General features: G+C 43.8%; 1 protein-coding gene across 1 annotated transcript in view; it reads left to right on the forward strand.

Annotated features, from left to right (window-relative positions):
- Positions 1–17,744, forward strand: part of LOC112225898 (sodium channel protein type 4 subunit alpha B) — a 63,100-nt gene extending 45,356 nt beyond the window's left edge. The window contains exons 18-27 of the mRNA XM_042307285.1: positions 4,038–4,164; positions 5,328–5,482; positions 5,573–5,746; positions 5,922–6,044; positions 6,331–6,612; positions 12,705–12,758; positions 12,862–12,999; positions 13,155–13,259; positions 13,635–13,905; positions 14,042–17,744. Coding sequence (XP_042163219.1) covers positions 4,038–4,164; positions 5,328–5,482; positions 5,573–5,746; positions 5,922–6,044; positions 6,331–6,612; positions 12,705–12,758; positions 12,862–12,999; positions 13,155–13,259; positions 13,635–13,905; positions 14,042–15,315 — 2,703 coding nt within the window. The 3' untranslated portion in view covers positions 15,316–17,744. The remainder of the gene's footprint in view (positions 1–4,037; positions 4,165–5,327; positions 5,483–5,572; positions 5,747–5,921; positions 6,045–6,330; positions 6,613–12,704; positions 12,759–12,861; positions 13,000–13,154; positions 13,260–13,634; positions 13,906–14,041) is intronic.
- The last annotated feature ends 462 nt before the right edge of the window (positions 17,745–18,206 follow it).

Genomic DNA, 18,206 nt, shown 5'->3' on the forward strand with positions numbered 1-18,206 from the left:
CGGCATCCCCCTCTTCAAAGGGGGTGACACTCTAGACCCAAACTGCTACAGACCTATATCTATCCTACTCTGTCTTTCTAAGGTCTTCGAAAGCCAAGTAACAAACAGATTACTGACCATTTCGAATCCCACCGTACCTTCTCCGCTATCCAATCTGCTTTCAGGGCTGGTCATGGGTGCACCTCAGCCACGCTCAAGGTCCTAAACGTCATCATAACCGCCATCGATAAGAGACATTACTGTGCAGCCATATTCATCGACCTGGCCAAGGCTTTCGACTCTGTCAATCACCACATTCTTATTGGCAGACTCGACAGCCTTGGTTTCTCAAATGATTGCCTCGCCTGGTTTACCAACTACTTCTCTGATAGAGTTCAGTGTGTCAAATCGGAGGGCCTGTTGTCCGGACCTCTGACAGTCTCTATGGGTGTGCCACAGGGTTCAATTCTCGGGCCGACTCTCTTCTCTGTATACATCAATGATGTTGCTCTTGCTGCTGGTGATTCCCTGATCCACCTCTACGCAGACGACACCATTCTGTATACTTCTGGCCCCTCTTTGGACACTGTTAACTAACCTCCAGACGAGCTTCAATGCCATACAACTCTCCTTCCGTGGCCTCCAACTGCTCTTAAACGCAAGTAAAACTAAATGCATGCTATTCAATCGATCACTGCCCACACCTACTCGCCCGTCCAGCATCACTACTCTGGACGGCTCTGACTTAGAATATGTGGACAACTACCTGGGTGTCTGGTTAGACTGTAAACTCTCCTTCCAGACTCACATTAAGCAGCTCCAATCCAAAATTAAATCTAGAATCGGCTTCTTATATATCGCAACAAAGCATCCTTCACTCATGCTGTCAAACATACCCTCGTAAAACTGATCATCCTACCGATCCTCGACTTCGGTGACGTCATCTATAAAATAGCCTCCAACACTCTACTCAACAAACTGGATGCAGTCTATCACAGTGCCATCTGTTTTGTCACCAAAGCCCCATACACTACCCACCATTGCGACCTGTACGCTCTCGTTGGTTGGCCCTCGCTTCATACTCTTCACCAATCCCACTGGCTACAGGTTATCTACACATCTCTGCTAGGTAGAGCCCCGCCTTATCTCAGCTCACTGCTCACCATAGCAGCACCCACTTGTAGCACACACTCCAGCAGGTATCTGTCACTGGTCACCCCCAAAGCCAATTCCTCCTTTGGTCATCTTTCCTTACAGTTCTCTGCTGCCAATACCTGGAACGAACTGCAAAAATCTCTGAAGCTGGAGACTCAAATCTCCCTTACTAGCTTTAAGCACCAGCTGTCAGAGCAGCTCACAGATCACTGCACCTGTACATAGCCCATCTGTAAACAGCCCATCTATCTACCTACCTCATCCCTATACTGTATTTATTTATTTATCTTGCTCCTTTGCACCCCAGTATCTCTACTTGCACATTCATCTTCTGCATATCTACCATTCCAGTGTTTAATTGCTATATTGTAATTACTTCGCCACCATGGGCTATTTTTTGCCTTAACTTACCTCATTTGCACTCACTGTATATATACTTTTATAGACGTTTTCTTTTGTTCTACTGTATTATTGACTGTATGTTTTGTTTATTCCATGTGTAACTCTGTGTTGTTGTATGTGTCGAATTTCTACGCTTTATCTTGGCCAGGTCGCAGTTGCAAATGAGAACTTGTTCTCAACTAGCCTACCTGGTTAAATAAAGGTGAAAAAATAAAGAATAAAATGCTGAGCTATAGTCAATGAACAGCATTCTTACATAGGTATTCCTCTTGTACAGATAGGATAGGGCAGTGTGCAGTGTGATGGCGATTGCATAGTCTGTGGACCTGTTTGGGCAGCATGCAAATTGAAGTGGGTCTAGGGTGGCCGGTAAGGTGGAGGTGATATGATGTAAGGTGGAGTTGATATGACTTAAGCAAAGAGAAATGACAGTCCATCATTACTTTAAGACATTTCAATAACTTTGAACGTTTCTTCAAGTGCAGTCGCAAAAACCATCAAGCGCTATGATGAAACTGTCTCTCATGAAGACCGCCACAGGAATGGAAGACCAAGAGTTACCTCTGCTGCAGAGGATAAGTTCATTGGAGTTTACTGTACCTAAGATTGCAGCCCAAATAAATGCTTCACAGAGTTCAAGTAACAGACACATCTCAACATCAACTGTTCAGAGGAGACTGCGGGAATCAGGCCTTCATGGTCTAATTGCTGCAAAGAAACCTAAAGGACAACAATAGGTAGAAGAGACTTCCTGGGGTCAAGAAACACGAGCAATGTACAGTAACCCGGTGAAAATCTGTCCTTTAGTCGGATGAGTCCAAATCTGAGATTTTTTGTTCCAACCGCCGTGTCTTTGTGAGACGCAGAGTAGGTGAACGGATGATCTCCGCATGTGTGGTTCCCACATGATAGCATGGAGGAGGAGGGGTGATGGTGTGGGGGTGCTTTGCTGGTGACACTGTCGGTGATGTATTTAGAATTCAAGGCACACTTAACCAGCATGGCTACCACAGCATTCTGCAGTGATACGTCATCCCATCTGGTTTGGGTTTAGTGGGATTATCATATGTTTTTCAACAGGACAATAACCCAAATCACACCTCCAGCCTGTGTAAGGGCTATTTGACCAAGGAGAGTGATGGAGTGCTGCATCAGATGACCTGGCCTCCACAATCACATGATCGCAATCCAATTGAGATGGTTTGGGATGAGTTGGACCGCAGAGTGAAGGAAAAGCAGCCAACAAGTGCTCAGCATATGTGGGAACTCCTTCAAGACTGTTGGAAAAGCATTCCTCATGAAGTTTGTTGAGAGAATGCCAAGAGTGTGCAAAGCTGTCATCAAGGCAAAGGGTGGCTAATTTGAAAAATCTCAAATATATAATGTACTGTATTTGATTCCATATGTGTTATTTCATAGTTTTGATTTCTTCACTATAATTCTACAATGTAGAAAATAGTAAAAATAAAGAAAAACCCTTGAATGAGTAGGTGTGTCCAAACTTTTGACTGGTACTGTATATAATTATATGAGGTAAATATATATATATATATATATATATATATATATATACCTCATATATTTGTTTTAGTGTCTTGTAAATACAGAGCATGCCTTTGTCAGTTCCTCAGCAGGCCAAATCATATAACATTTGTTTCATTCAGGAGCTAAAGCCTGAACGATTGAGTAATGCATACCTTTGGCGTGCCTCTAAAATGGATCAAATGACATGTTTCACATGACAGCTCCGCTTACGGCTAAACCCATGGCATTTCAACTCTGACCTCTGCTTTAGCTACCCCAGCTGAGACCCATTTCTCAGAATATGGTGTAAATAAATTATAAAAGGGTAAATAAATCGTTTGATCACATAAACAAAACATGAAATAAGACACCACATCCTGTCAAATTATCAGACAGTGCATATTGACGCACGGTATAAATAAACAAAGCCAGTCTTTTTTCCGTTTTGAGTTACATTTTATGTTCTCAAGTGCAGGGGTTGAATAATTCTTTGGAGCTGACATGTTTACAAACTTTAAAGAGACTGTAGGGCGACAGTTGCTATGTCCTACTTCTTTCCCACAGTGTGTTTACTCATTAGTCTAATGTGACAAGCGGCACTGTATGTGAAAGAGAGATACCATATGAATCTGTGACTGGGCAAAGAGTTATAGACACATAGGTAACTTAAGTCATTCCTCCTCTTACTAAACCAAATCATTTTGTGCTGTGCCTCAGCAAAAGCGTCTCGATCTTTATACAATCTGCTCAAAACAGTAACTAAAGGTCATAAAGGTCACTTACTAAGTTGATGATATAGAATTACATTTCATGTCTCTCAATCCAACCCAGTGGGCATGATTAACCTCGGATTTCAAGACACAATTTATTTAAACGGATTGTTCACATTTTATGTTTTTTATTTATTTTTTTGCTATAAGATTAGCTACATATGGGATATCGCATATTATCTAATACAGATGTCTCTCCCACTACAGTTAAAGAAACCTATTGCACCGGACAATGCCTCTTCAATATGCAGCACAGTGGACAATCCCCCTGAAGTGGAAGAAGAGGAGGAAGAAGAGGCAGACACCACCAACCCTGAGAACTGCTGGACCGAGAGTAAGAGTATCTCCCTCTTACAGGCTTGATGCTGCCATGGGAGTCAATATCCACTGAACAAAAATATAAACGCAACATGTAAAGTGTTGTTCCCATGTTCCATGAGCTGAAATAAAAGATCCCAGAAATGTTCCATATGCAAAAAAAACACATTTCTCTAAAATGTTGTGCATAAATTTGTTTATGTCCCTGTTAGTGAGTATTTCTCATTTTCCAAGATAATCCATCCACCTGACAGGTGTGGCATATAAAGAAGCTGATTAAACAGCATGATCATTACACAGATGCACCTTATGCTGTGGACAATACATGGACAATAAAAGGCCACTCTAAAGTGTGCAGTTTTGTCGCACAACACAATGCCACAGATGTCTCAAGTTTTGAGGGAGCTTTCAATTGGCATACTGGCTCCAGGACTGTCTACCAGAGCTGTTACCAGAGAACTGAATGTTAATTTCTCTGCCATAAACTGCCTCCAATGTCATTTTAGAGAAATTGTCCAACTGGCCTCACAACCGCAGACCACGTGTATGGCATAATGTGGGCGAGCGGTTTTCTGATGTCAACGTTGTGAACAGAGTGCCCCATGGTGGCGGTGGGGTTATGGTATGGGCAGGCATAAACTACGGCAACGAACACAATTGCATTTTATCGATGGCAATTTAATGCACAGAGACACCGTGACGAGATCCTGAGGCCCATTGCCGTGCCGTTAATCTTATATGAACTGTAACTCAGTAAAATCTTAGAAATTGTTCCATGTTACGTTTCTATTTTTGTTCAACATACTGTAGTTCAGCTACATCAGCCTCCAATGATTGACTTAGTTGTTCAGGAGGAGGGAGGGAGAGAGAGCAGGGCTCGCTTACTTAGTGTAGATTTGTTTGAGTCATGTTGCGTTTCCCTGGTTGATATGACAATGGCTATACTGCCTATTTAAATGGAGGTTCCCTGTATGGTTCAAATGGTAGAAAATACTTGAAGTGAATATGAATTCATTAGCACCCCACTCATCTCCTTTAATTAAATGTGTTTTTTCACCTGCACTGATTGTAGTTCTGAAATCCCTGACTTGACCAATGTGGATAGTACTGGTAGATGGGGTGCGAGGATTGTTTTGCCTATTCTTACTAATATGTTCTCCTTCCTCAAATCTCTGGTAGAATGCATTGGACGATGCCCGTGCCTTGATTTTGACATCACCTCGGGCAAAGGAAAGACTTGGTGGAACTTCAGGAAGACATGCTTCCTCATTGTGGAGCACAACTACTTTGAGACCTTCATCATCTTCATGATCCTGATGAGCAGCGGTGCTTTGGTGAGATCTTGTGATGCCTTCTATCAGTGCAACGCAAATAACCGACATACGGTATTTTGAAACAGCTGTCCATAATCTTTTGCTCCACAGGCTTTTGAAGACATATACATTGAGCAGCGCAGGACCATAAAAATCATCCTGGAATATGCTGATCAAGTCTTCACCTACGTGTTCATTATTGAGATGCTCCTGAAGTGGGTGGCTTACGGATTCCAGGCCTACTTCACAAACGCATGGTGCTGGCTGGACTTCCTCATTGTGGATGTAAGTCAAAGTATTAACCCCAGCCCATCTGTGTAGTGCATCCTCGTCATAATAAGCTATATTTTATTTTTATCAACATGTATATGTCATATTTAATCAATATAAATGAGCAATATTTCAGTTCATTTGAGAAAGCTAATCTTCACATGTTGTTGTCGCGTCCCAAATCTCCTAGGTGTCTTTGATTAGCTTAACGGCTAACATCCTGGGCTATTCTGAACTTGGACCAATCAAATCTCTTCGAACTTTAAGGGCCTTGCGGCCCCTCCGCGCCCTGTCCAGATTTGAGGGAATGAGGGTGAGTGAGTAGTCTTTCCTAAGTCGAGAAAACCGAAACAAGAGAGCTGGTGTATTTGACGAGTCCCAAACATGTAAATCTGTGGCCCTAGAAATGAAATGCATTTGCTGATACATTTTCGAGAATGGATCAACAATCCAAAGAGTATTTCACTCCAATGGGTCTCATCCGTTCAACATGAATCCCCTTTCACATACTGTACAAGCTCTTCTTTTACTAGGGATTTGACTTGTAGGTTTCCTCAAATGTGTAGGTTTTCTAAAATGAACCCTAACCCTTTCCACAGGTGGTGGTGAATGCTCTGGTAGGGGCTATTCCTTCCATCTTCAACGTGCTTCTAGTGTGCCTCATCTTCTGGCTCATCTTCAGCATCATGGGTGTAAACCTGTTTGCTGGGAAGTACTACTACTGCTTCAACACCACGTCTGAGGAGAGGTTCTCTGCTGACGTTGTGAATAACAAGACCGAATGCTATCAACTAATGGAGGGTAATGATGACGTGCGCTGGATGAATGCAAAGGTCAACTATGACAACGTGGCCATGGGCTACCTCTCCCTCCTGCAAATAGTGAGTTTCAAAACAGGTTGCTACCGTTCTATAGTTGAAGTTGTTTAAAGTGGTAACACAGGTGTTGGCCTGTGTTTACATGTACAGTGAGGGAAAATAAGTATTTGATCCCCTGCTGATTTTGTACATTTGCCCACTGACAAAGAAATGATCAGTCTATAATTTTAATGGTAGGTTTATTTGAACAGTGAGAGACAGAATAACAACAACAAAAATCCAGAAAAACGCATGTCAAAATTTGTATAAATTGATTTGCATTTTAATGAGGGAAATAAGTATTTGACCCCCTCTCAATCAGAAAGATTTCTGGCTCCCAGGTGTCTTTTATACAAGTAACGAGCTGAGATTAGGAGCACACTCTTAAAGGGAGTGCTCCTAATCTCAGTTTGTTACCTGTATAAAATACACCTGTCCACAGAAGCAATCAGTCAATCACATTCCAAACTCTCCACCATGGCCAAGACCAAAGAGCTCTCCAAGGATGTCAGGGACAAGATTGTAGACCTACACTAGGCTGGAATGGGCTACAAGCCCATCGCCAAGCAGCTTGGTGAGAAGGTGACAACAGTTGGTGCGATTATTCGCAAATGGAAGAAACACAAAAGAACTGTCAATCTCCCTCGGCCTGGGGCTCCATGCAAGATCTCACCTCGTGGAGTTGCAATGATCATGAGAGCTGTGAAGAATCAGCCCAGAAATACACGGGAGGATCTTGTCAATGATCTCAAGGCAGCTGTCACGTCTTCTAGGAGTAGTGGGTTGGAGTCAGGCGCAGAGAGCAGAGGGTTCGGACAATCATATTTTATTCCGGTACAAACGATCACGCCAAAACACTAGGCGCATAAAACTAACCGGCCCAAACACAGGACCCCAACAGTCCGGAGAAAATAAAATACAAATACACATCCACAAACTAACAGAGGAACAATCCCGCACAAACATAGGTCGGGCCTAACAGGTTTAAATAGACGTAAATCAAGAAACAAAATAAGAGACAGGTGCAACCAAACAAACAGAAAAGGAAAAAGGGATCGGTGGCGGCTAGTAGACCGGCGACGACGAGCGCCGAGTGCCTCTCCAACAGGAAGGACCCCTCGATGTTCAGAGGGGGCGGAGGGACCTCCGGCATCTCACCTTCCTGCAGGAGACCAGCCACCACCGGCCTGAGGAGAGACACATGAAACGAGGGGTTAATACGATAGTAAGGAGGAAGCTGTAACCTATAACACACCTCGTTTATCCTCCTCAGGACTTTACATGGCCCCACACACTGCGGCCCCAGCATCCGGCAGGGCAGGCGGCGGGGCAGGTTTCGGGTCGAGTGCCAGACCCGGTCCCCCGGTGTGAACACGGGGGCCTCACTGCGGTGCTGGTCAGCGCTCCTCTTCTGCCTTCCACTAGCTTGTTTTAATGATTCCTGGACGGCTCTCCAGGTGTCCTTCGAGCGCTGCACGCATTCCTCCACCGCAGGAGCCTCGATCCGGCTCTGATGCCACATGCACTGGAACGGTGACATGTTAGTAGAGGAGTGGCGGAGGGAATTCTGAGCCACCTCCGCCCATGGGACGTACCTCGCCCATTCACCAGGCCGGTCCCGGCAATACGACCGCAGAAACCTACCAACCCGAGGTCAGGCTGACCGAGACCCCCAGCCATTCCATGAACGCCCTCCAAACTCTGGACGTGAACTGGGGACACCGATCAGAAACAATGTCCTTAGGCAACCCGTAGTGCTGGAAGACATGGGAAAACAGAGCCTCCGCAGTCTGTAGGGCCATAGGGAGACCGGGCAATGGGATGAGATGGCAGAAAACCGATCCACAACAACCAGGATCGTGGTGTTTCCCTGAGACGGGGGAAGGTCGGTGAGAAAAATCCACCGACAAATGCGACCCCGGCCGTTGTGGAACGGGGAAGGGCTGTAACTTCCCTCTAGGCAGGTGTCGAGGAGCTTTGCTGAGCGCACACCGAGCAGGAGGAGACATCAAACCTCACATCCTTGACCAAAGTGGGCCACCAGTACCTCCCCCTAAGACTCCGCACTGTCCTCTCAATACCAAATTGACCCAAAGAGGGTAGTGTATGGGCCCATCGAATCAACCGATCACGGACACCAAGCGGCATGTACTGAACACCTGCTGGACACTGAGGAGGTGCAGGTTCCAACCGTAACACCCGCTCGATCTCCGCGTTTAACGATTTTCCTCCTCTTCTGACGAGGATCGGACCAACGCGCAGCGTGGTAAGTGCTCATGTTATTTATTAGGAACAGAAACAATAAAAAAAACGAAACAGTCCTGAAAGGTGCAGCAAAACAAAACAGAAAACAACTACCCACCAAACCCATGTGGGCAAGAGCTACCTAAGTATGGTTCTCAATCAGAGACAACGACAGACAGCTGTCCCTGATTGAGAACCATACCTGGCCAAAAACAAAGAAATACAAAAACATAGAAAAAAGAACATAGAACGTCCACCCTAGTCACACCCTGGCCTAACCAGAAAAAAAGAATAAAAAGCCTCTCTATGGCCAGGGTGTGACACCGCGTCCACCTCCCATACCACCGGTGCTACCAGACATGAAGCTGGGAGGATGGGAGTCGGATCGAAGGGCCGCTCCTCGGTGTCATATAGGCGGGACAGCGGGTCGGCCTTCGTATTGAGGGAGCCTGGTCGATAGGAAATCGTAAAACGCCAAAAAGGGGTCCAGATGAGCCAGCACGGGAACGTCGGTGAACAGCTCCTTCAGGCGACTGAAAGCTCTGCCCGCCTCTGTTGACCAGCGCAAGCGTGCCAGCCCCCCCTTCAGCAGTGAGCTAATGGGAGCAGCCACCTGACCAAAACTCTGGATAAACCTCCGGTAGCAATTGGCAAACCCTAAAAACCGCTGCACCTCCTTTACCGTGGTCGGAGTCGGCCAATTACGCACGGCTATACGGTCACACTCCATCACCACCCCAGAGGTGGAAATGTGATAACCCAGGAAGGAAAAGGCTTGTTTGGAGAACATACATTTCTCAACCTTGACGTACAGGTCATGCTCCAGCAGTCGCCCCAGTACCCTACGCACCAGAGACACGTGCGCAGCGCGTGTGGCAGTGTAGATCAGTATATACACTACCACACCCTGCCCGTGCAGGTCTCTGAGAATCTCGTCTAAGAAAGATTTGAAAATGGCTGGAGCATTCTTCAACCCATACGGCATGACATGGTACTCATAATAGCCAGATGTGGTACTAAACGCAGTCTTCCACTCATCTCCCTCCCGGATACGCACCAAATTATACGTACTCCTAAGGTCCAGTTTTGCGAAGAAACGCGCCCCGTGAAATGATTCCACCGCCGTGGCGATGAGAGGTAGCGGGAAACTAAACCCCACTGGGAAGGAATTTAGACCTCTATAATCAATGCACGGACGCAGACCTCCCTCCTTTTTCTTCACAAAAAAGAAGCTCGAGGAGACGGGTGACGTGGAGTGCTGAATGTACCCCTGTCCCAGAGATTCAGTGACGTATGTCTCCATAGCCACTGTCTCCTCCTGGGACAACGGGTACACGTGACTCCTGGGAAGTGCAGCGTTTACCAGGAGGTTTATCTCGCAATCCCCTCGTTGATGAGGTGGTAATTGGGGTGCCCTCTTCTTACAGAAGGTGATAGCCAAATCGGCATATTCAGAGGGAATGTGCACAGTGGAAACCTGGTCTGGACTCTCCACCGTCGTCGCACCGATGGAAACTCCTATGCACCTGCCTGAACACTCCTCTGACCACCCTCGGAGAGCCAATGAAATCTCAGGATTGTGATTAGCACGCCAGGAAATTCAAGAAATCTCAGGATTGTGATTAGCCAGCCAGGGAATCCCCAACACCACTGGAAACGCAGGTGATTCAATAAGGAAGAGACTAATCCGCTCCTTATGAACCCCCTGCGTTACCATGTCCAGTGGAACCGTGGCCTCCCCGACCAGTCCTGACCCTAATGGTCAGCTATCTTAGGAGTGCACAGGGAAAGGTTGGTCTAACGACACCAGGGGAATCTCAAGCCTTAACGCGAGCACACAATCCATAAAGTTCCCAGCTGCGCCTGAATCGACTAGCGCCTTATGCTGTAGAGAGGGAGAAAAATAAATGAGTAAGAACATATGACCAACAGGGAGCTCTGGGTGAGTCTGGTGCTGACTCACCTGGGGTGAACGAGGAGTGCTCTGCCTACCATCCCGATTCCCAGACGAGCTCCTCCAGCAACGATCGGCAGTGTGTCCTCTCTGACCACACCTGGTGCAGGAGGAGCCTCCTCCTCAGGTCCCCCTTGATGCGGCCCCCCCCTAACTCCATGGGGATTGGCACGGGAGGGCCTGGATGTGGAACCAACAGGGCCCGTTCTGGATGCCCACGGGCAGCCAGTAGGTTGTCCAGTCGGATGGACATGTCAATACGTTCGTCGAAGGAGAGGGTGGTGTCCCAACAAGCTAGCTCCCTGCGGACATCCTCCCTGAGGCTACAGCGATAGTGGTCCATCAGGGCCCTGTGGTTCCAACCCGCCCCGGCGGCCAAGGTCCGGAACTCCAGTGCAAAGTCCTGTGCGCTCCTCGTCTCCTGTCGCAGGTGAAACAGCCGTTCACCCGCCACTCGGCCTTCCGGTGGGTGGTCGAACGCGGCCTGGAACTGGCGGGAGAACTCTGGGCCATTCCACACTGCGTTGGCCCACTCCAGGGCTCATGCTCTCCTCCCCCGAGGGAGTCGGACAAACGGTAGCCAGGTACAGCTCCAGCTATAGTAGGAACCCCTGGCACCCAGCCGCCGTTCCATCGTATTTTATTCCGGTACAAACAGTCACGCCAATACACTAGGTGCATAAAACTGACCGGCCCAAACACAGGACCCAAACAGTCCGGAGGTGAGAACCTCCTTCCCTCAGCCAGGGCATTGAAAATGGGTTGTGGATGGGTATTTCAGCATGACAATGACCCAAAACACACGGCAACAAAGGAGTGGCTCAAGAAGAAGCACATTAAGGTCCTGGAGTGGCCTAGCCAGTCTCCAGACCTTAATCCCATAGAAAATCTGTGGAGGGAGCTGAAGGTTCGAGTTGACAAACATCAGCCTCGAAACCTTAATGACTTGGAGAAGATCTGCAAAGAGGAGTAAGGACAAAATCCCTCCTGAGATGTGTGCAAACCTGGTGGCCAACTACAAGAAACGTCTGACCTCTGTGATTGCCAACAAGGGTTTTGCCACCAAGACTAAGTCATGTTTTGCAGAGGGGTCAAATACGTATTTCCTTCATTAAAATGCAAATGAATTTATAACATTTTTGACATGCGTTTTTTCTTGATTTTTTGTTGTTATTCTGTCTCTCACTGTTCAAATAAACCTACCATTAAAATTATAAATGGATCATTTCTTTGTCAGTGGGCAAACGTACAAAATCAGCAGGGGATCAACTTTTTTTCCCTCACTGTACATAACCTACTGTTTCTCAGTGGTGGAAAAGGTACCCAATTCTCATACTTGAGTAAAAGTATAGATGCCTTAATAGAACGTTACTCAAGTAAAAGCTGCTGTCACCCAGTAAAATACTACTTGAGTAAAAGTCTAAAAGTATTTGGTTCTAAATATACTGAAGTATCAAAAGTCAAAGTATAAATCATTTCAAATTCCTTATATTAAGCAAAGCAGTCTGCACCATTTTCTTGTTTTTTAAAATTACAGATAGCCAGGGGCACACTCTAACACTCAGACATCATTTATAAAAGATGCATTTGTGTTTAGTGAGTCTGCCAGATCAGAGGCGGTAGGGATGACCAGGGATGTTCTCTTGATAAGTGCACAAATTGAACCGTTGTCCTGTCCTGCTAAGTATTCAAAATGTAACAAGTACATTTGGGTGTCATGGAAAATGTATGGAGTAAAAAGTACATACTTTTCTTTAGGAATGTAGTGAAGTAGAAGTAAAAGTTGTCAAAAATATAAATAGTAGAGTAAAGTACAGATACCCCAAAAAATGACTTAAGTAGTACTTTCAAGTATTTTTACTAAAGTACTTTACACCACCTCGGTTTCTTACAGCATACATTTTTTTCCCATGTCCAGGCAACGTTTAAAGGATGGATGGATATAATGTATGGCGCTGTGGATTCACGTTTTGTAAGACACTTCCTTCTTAATCCTGTAATAATAATTATACACTTTGAAAGGAGTATGAAAACCAACTAATTTATTATGATTGTATACTCTCTGTTCCAACAAGGTGGAAGACCAGCCCATATATGAGGATAATGTTTACATGTACATCTACTTTGTCATATTCATCATCTTTGGGTCCTTCTTCACACTGAATCTCTTCATTGGTGTCATTATCGACAACTTCAACCAACAAAAAAAGAAGATAAGTAGCTGTCCTACAGCCTAATATCACTAAATACCAAACGCAGCATGAAATACATTTCTAAAACACATTACCACAACAATACGATGCACGTATAAATCACTAATATTTTAGGTCAATGACATGCACATGAAAATAACTGTATGTCTCTATACTTTGGAGGGAAAGACATTTTCATGACAGAGGAACAGAAGAAATACTACAATGCCATGAAAAAGCTTGGTTCCAAGAAGCCACAGAAACCCATTCCTAGACCCCAGGTAAGCACCTGCTTGGGCTACTGGCTAATTGCCTTAAGAACAAAATCATGTATATTCCATAGCATCTACTGTACTACTGTACGTGACCCGCCCCTACACATCATTTCATTGACAGTATTCTTAGTTCAAATACAAGTGTATCATCACCAATGTTGAAGAGGACAACATTCAGCTAAATACAGTGAGAAGGTATTGCCCAGACTTGATCACTGTCTGCTCTTGTCCGCTTCTGTTCCTCCCCCATGACAATATCTTTCCTTCCAAAGTATAGAGACATACTGTTATTTTCATGTGCATGTCATTGACCTAACATACCTCTAATTCAGTCTGTTTTACCCTCTCCTTCACTTGATCTCTATTGATTGGTGGTTGAAGAACAAATTTGCAGGCCTTATTTTCGACCTGATCACCCAACAATTCTTCGACATCTTCATCATGGTGCTGATCTGCCTCAACATGGTAACGATGATGGTGGAGACGGACGGCCAGAGCAAGGAGAAGGAGGATATACTCTTCCTCATCAACCTGGTGTTTATCATCGTCTTCACCACAGAGTGTATCCTTAAGTTGATTGGACTGCGACAATATTTTTTTTCTGTCGGATGGAATATTTTTGATTTTGTCGTCGTCATTCTCTCCATTGTTGGTAAATATGAAGAAATGATTGTATTCATTAGTCATGTAGCTACAGAATTCTTTATTTTTTTCTGAAACGAAACATGATTGAAGAACATAGTAATTACAGTGAAAACTAAAATGTTGTTATTTCCTTTCCGTTCCAGGTTTACTGCTGGCGGACCTCATAGAGAAGTATTTTGTCTCACCTACCCTTTTCCGTGTCATAAGACTGGCCAGGATTGGTCGAGTTCTGAGACTCATCCGAGGAGCTAAAGGCATCCGGACACTGTTGTTTGCCCTGATGATGTCACTTCCTGCTCTCTTCAACATTGGGCTCCTGCTCTTCCTTATCATGTTTATCTTCTCCATTTTCGGAATGTCCAACTTTGCGTATGTCAAGAAGGAGGCCGGAATAGACGATATGTTCAATTTTGAAACTTTTGGCAACAGTATAATTTGTCTGTTCATGATCACAACCTCAGCCGGTTGGGATGGTCTCCTCTCACCCATTCTAAATAGTAGAGCTCCGGACTGTGACCCGGATGTGGAAAATCCCGGCACAGATGTAAGAGGCAACTGCGGCAGCCCTGGTTTGGGAATTTGTTTTTTCTGCAGCTACATCATCATGTGTTTCCTTGTTGTGGTCAACATGTACATTGCCATTATCCTCGAGAACTTCAATGTGGCCACAGAGGAGAGTGGTGACCCTCTGTGTGAGGAAGACTTCGAGATGTTCTACGAGACCTGGGAGAAGTTCGACCCTGACGCGTCACAATTCATCGCCTACGACATTTTGTCGGAGTTCTGTGACACGCTTAAAGACCCGCTCAGGATCCCCAAACCCAACGCAATCAAGCTGATCACCATGGACCTTCCCATTGTCCCTGGGGATAAGATCCACTGTCTGGACATCCTGCTGGCGCTGACCACAGAGGTGCTGGGAGAGTCAGCGGAGATGGATGCCATGAAAGAAAGCATGGAGGAGAAGTTCATGGCCAACAACCCCTCTAAAGTGTCATACGAGCCAATCACCACCACCCTGAGGCGAAAGCAGGAGGAGGTAGCAGCTGTTGTTATTCAGAGAGCCTATCGTAAGCATCTGCTGAGACGTTCATTGAAACTCGCTTCCTACAAGTACCGCGAGAAGAAAGCGTTAACCAAAGAGGACGAAGCGCCGCCAGAGACGGAGGGAATGATTGCCATCAGGATGAACAAACTGTATGGAAGCCAACAATCACTCGGAGTGGATGAAACAGTTGTAGATATGGATTCTCATGAAAAACGGGAGAGCAAAGAACTGACAGAGACACAACCTCCTGTGGAGACTACTGAAGAGCCACTGCCTGTGGAGCTTCAGAACGAGATCATCTTGCACTCTGCCCCCTTTGTCATCCCGGCCTCAATCCGTATCTCACAGCTGAAAGAGTCCGATGTTTGAATAGCTAGTGCAACCAATCGATAAACACTGCATCATCGTGGTCTTCTGTCTTTGACGATGAGACTGCTTGTTCATCTCCAAAGTCCAACTTTGGTATGTTTGGCTTGGGTCAGAGACAGGGTTCTCGCTAACTAAGACTCTGAGGGACACATTGAGCCCAGCCCACTGAATCAAAGAGATGACGATAGAACGAATATAGCAGTCAATTTAATTGATGTTGATGATGATAACCTGGAATGTGTTGACTGAGAAAGCATAGCTATTGTTGGCAAGACAATCACCAAAGCCTGAGCTGAAGGTTTTGGGCCCATTTATGGATGTAAGCCCAGTTGTGGAAGCAGACCCCTTGTAATATATAGTTGAGATCAATTGAGAATGAAATAGCCTAAGAGATAGGTAGCAATGTGTAAGATAACAATAAGTCAATAAAACTCCGTCTCGCAAAAATATACCTTTCAGTCCCCTGAAAGTAATTTCATAAATATGTTCCTTTTCGTATTTTAATGCCTTTTTTTAATTCAAGATGTATTCTTCCAATCAAATCTGCACTTTGCAGTGTTCAATTGCAACAGAAAAAGGCGAACAATGTTCTCAGCTGTATCTTCAAAGTTGAAATATGACTCCAAAAACAGGATTCTCAAAATGTATTGTAGTTTTTTCATATGAAATTATGACTTTTGGTACCTCTGTCATTTTAACCGAAACTTTTATTTCTGCCCTATCATTTCCCAAATACCTGTACAAGAATGTCAAATAAAAATGTTAAATATATATTTTTCAGTGAATACAATTGTATTTTCAAAAGTTATTATTTGTTTGGTTTGAAGTATTTGGCCAACACTTTTGTGTGTTAATTTTAAGGTATTAAAGCAAATACTCACACTGGGATGTACAGTATATACAAAGTATTTTATATTTTTTTTTACCCAAAATATATTTAATAATAAATATGACCTGTGCCTTTAACATATTAAATGAGAAAACACTTTAATTAATGAAGGTTTAGAAAACAGATGGAGAAATAATTAGCATTTGCAATAATCAACTAATTCTGCTGAATAACACTTCATTTGTCAGATTTTTACAAGGTCATTTTTCTTTTATTGTCGAATTTCTTAATTTTCTGTATATTTCCTTTGATTTGATTTTTAAGGTAATTTACTTTATTTTTTCTCATTGTAGTAACACAAGTAACCTAACACAAGTACTACTAACAGTGTTTGATTTTTAATCTGCAATTATTTATGGTATTAAGCAGTATGATGATAGAAATGAATAATTACATATCTTCACAATAGGTGCACATGCTGAAAATGTACTGGTCTGTTTATTGGAACATGGGGCTTTGTAACACCAGAGTTGTTGTTTTGATTTTCACAAGGGGCACATACCATATGTGTTAACTGAGTCGCTCCGGATAAAATCTTCAGCTAAAATGACCATACAAGTCTTAACACAGAAATGTCTTAATCATGGGAATGCAGTAGGACAGCACCTTGCAACATCATTTGTACTATAGAATGAAGCCTTGTTAGGAATGCAGTTTATTCATTAAAAAGTGTCATGTTAACTACTTTTTAATGATATTTTAATATCAATCTCACCTAAATGTGTGTACAGTATCTTACACAATCTCTGTTCGGAGAGGCACATTTGACTATTGATACTAATACACTCCGATTAGCGCAATCAAGCACACTGCGATTTCTTTGGAGACTTGTATGAGAAACACATGGATGAATTACACATGCATGGAACCAGCTTGATTTAGTACTACAATTCCTAACTGCACCATCAAATGTGTGTCCGTTTGCGTTTTGAAAACAGCGTGTGGAGGACAATTTAGATCACATATATACATGTTCTATTTATTTCAGTGATCCAATAATTCTAACCAATTAGCACTTCATTACAAGGGGGTCTTGAGTTTGAATTAAGGACACATACTAAGTTAGCAACTGCTTACATTTTGTACAAGCTCTTCCATGTTTGTTAAGCCAAGTGTGCCTATATGTCAGTGCTACCTACAACAGCAGTTCATCCACAGGTGAGAGGGGTTTGCCTCTAAATCAGGTTCTATGCACAGTGTGAACATTCAAGCAGAGGACCTTGGAATTGTGAAATGTAAATGACATATATATCATGCACCATTGTTTACAAAAACTAATACTGTGTGAAAGAAATAGAGAAGGATGTCATATTGTATTTTTTTCTTCCTGAGGCTGAATGCGTGCTGTCAGCGTTGCCTGTAAATATTGTATGTTCAATGCTCAATTGTGGAGTTTTTTGTAGATTGTATTATCGACATAAAGAGCATTTAATTCATGTAATGATAAACTATAAATGCAAATACACAGCGGTACATATTGTGCTTTAAAGCTTTACTTTCTAACAATTCTAATACATTTCAAATAAAAAAAGAAATATGGGTTTGGGTGCTCTGCCACTTGCATTGTATTTCTAAAATATTTTGGGAGGGATCTTAATGATGTCTTTGTTCACAGGCACACTGTATATGCCATCTGCTGGAGAGCTATGCATGTCACAACTTGACTGCATGACATGAGTAGCTTTCAGTTATCTCACTTTTACGAGTCACGACATCTTTGTTCCCGGTTACGATCAGTAGCAATTTCCAGATGTGACGTTTTTCCTCTGGAGTACAAGAATATATGTAATTGTAGATTTAGTTAATTTCTCTATTTCCTGTGGGCAGTGCTTAACCAGCAGTCAGATATCTATTTAAACCTATAGTGTTGTAAAAGACTTACAGTATACAGTCCATAAATACTCTCACCTTATTATCGTGCCTCAAAGACATTGATTAGATAGTTCTCACAGCCATACCATAGCTTTATCTGTCATTGTAAAAGACTTACAGTATACGGGAT

This window comes from Oncorhynchus tshawytscha, linkage group LG27 (genome assembly GCF_018296145.1).
Source record: "Oncorhynchus tshawytscha isolate Ot180627B linkage group LG27, Otsh_v2.0, whole genome shotgun sequence".
Taxonomy (NCBI): domain Eukaryota; kingdom Metazoa; phylum Chordata; class Actinopteri; order Salmoniformes; family Salmonidae; genus Oncorhynchus; species Oncorhynchus tshawytscha.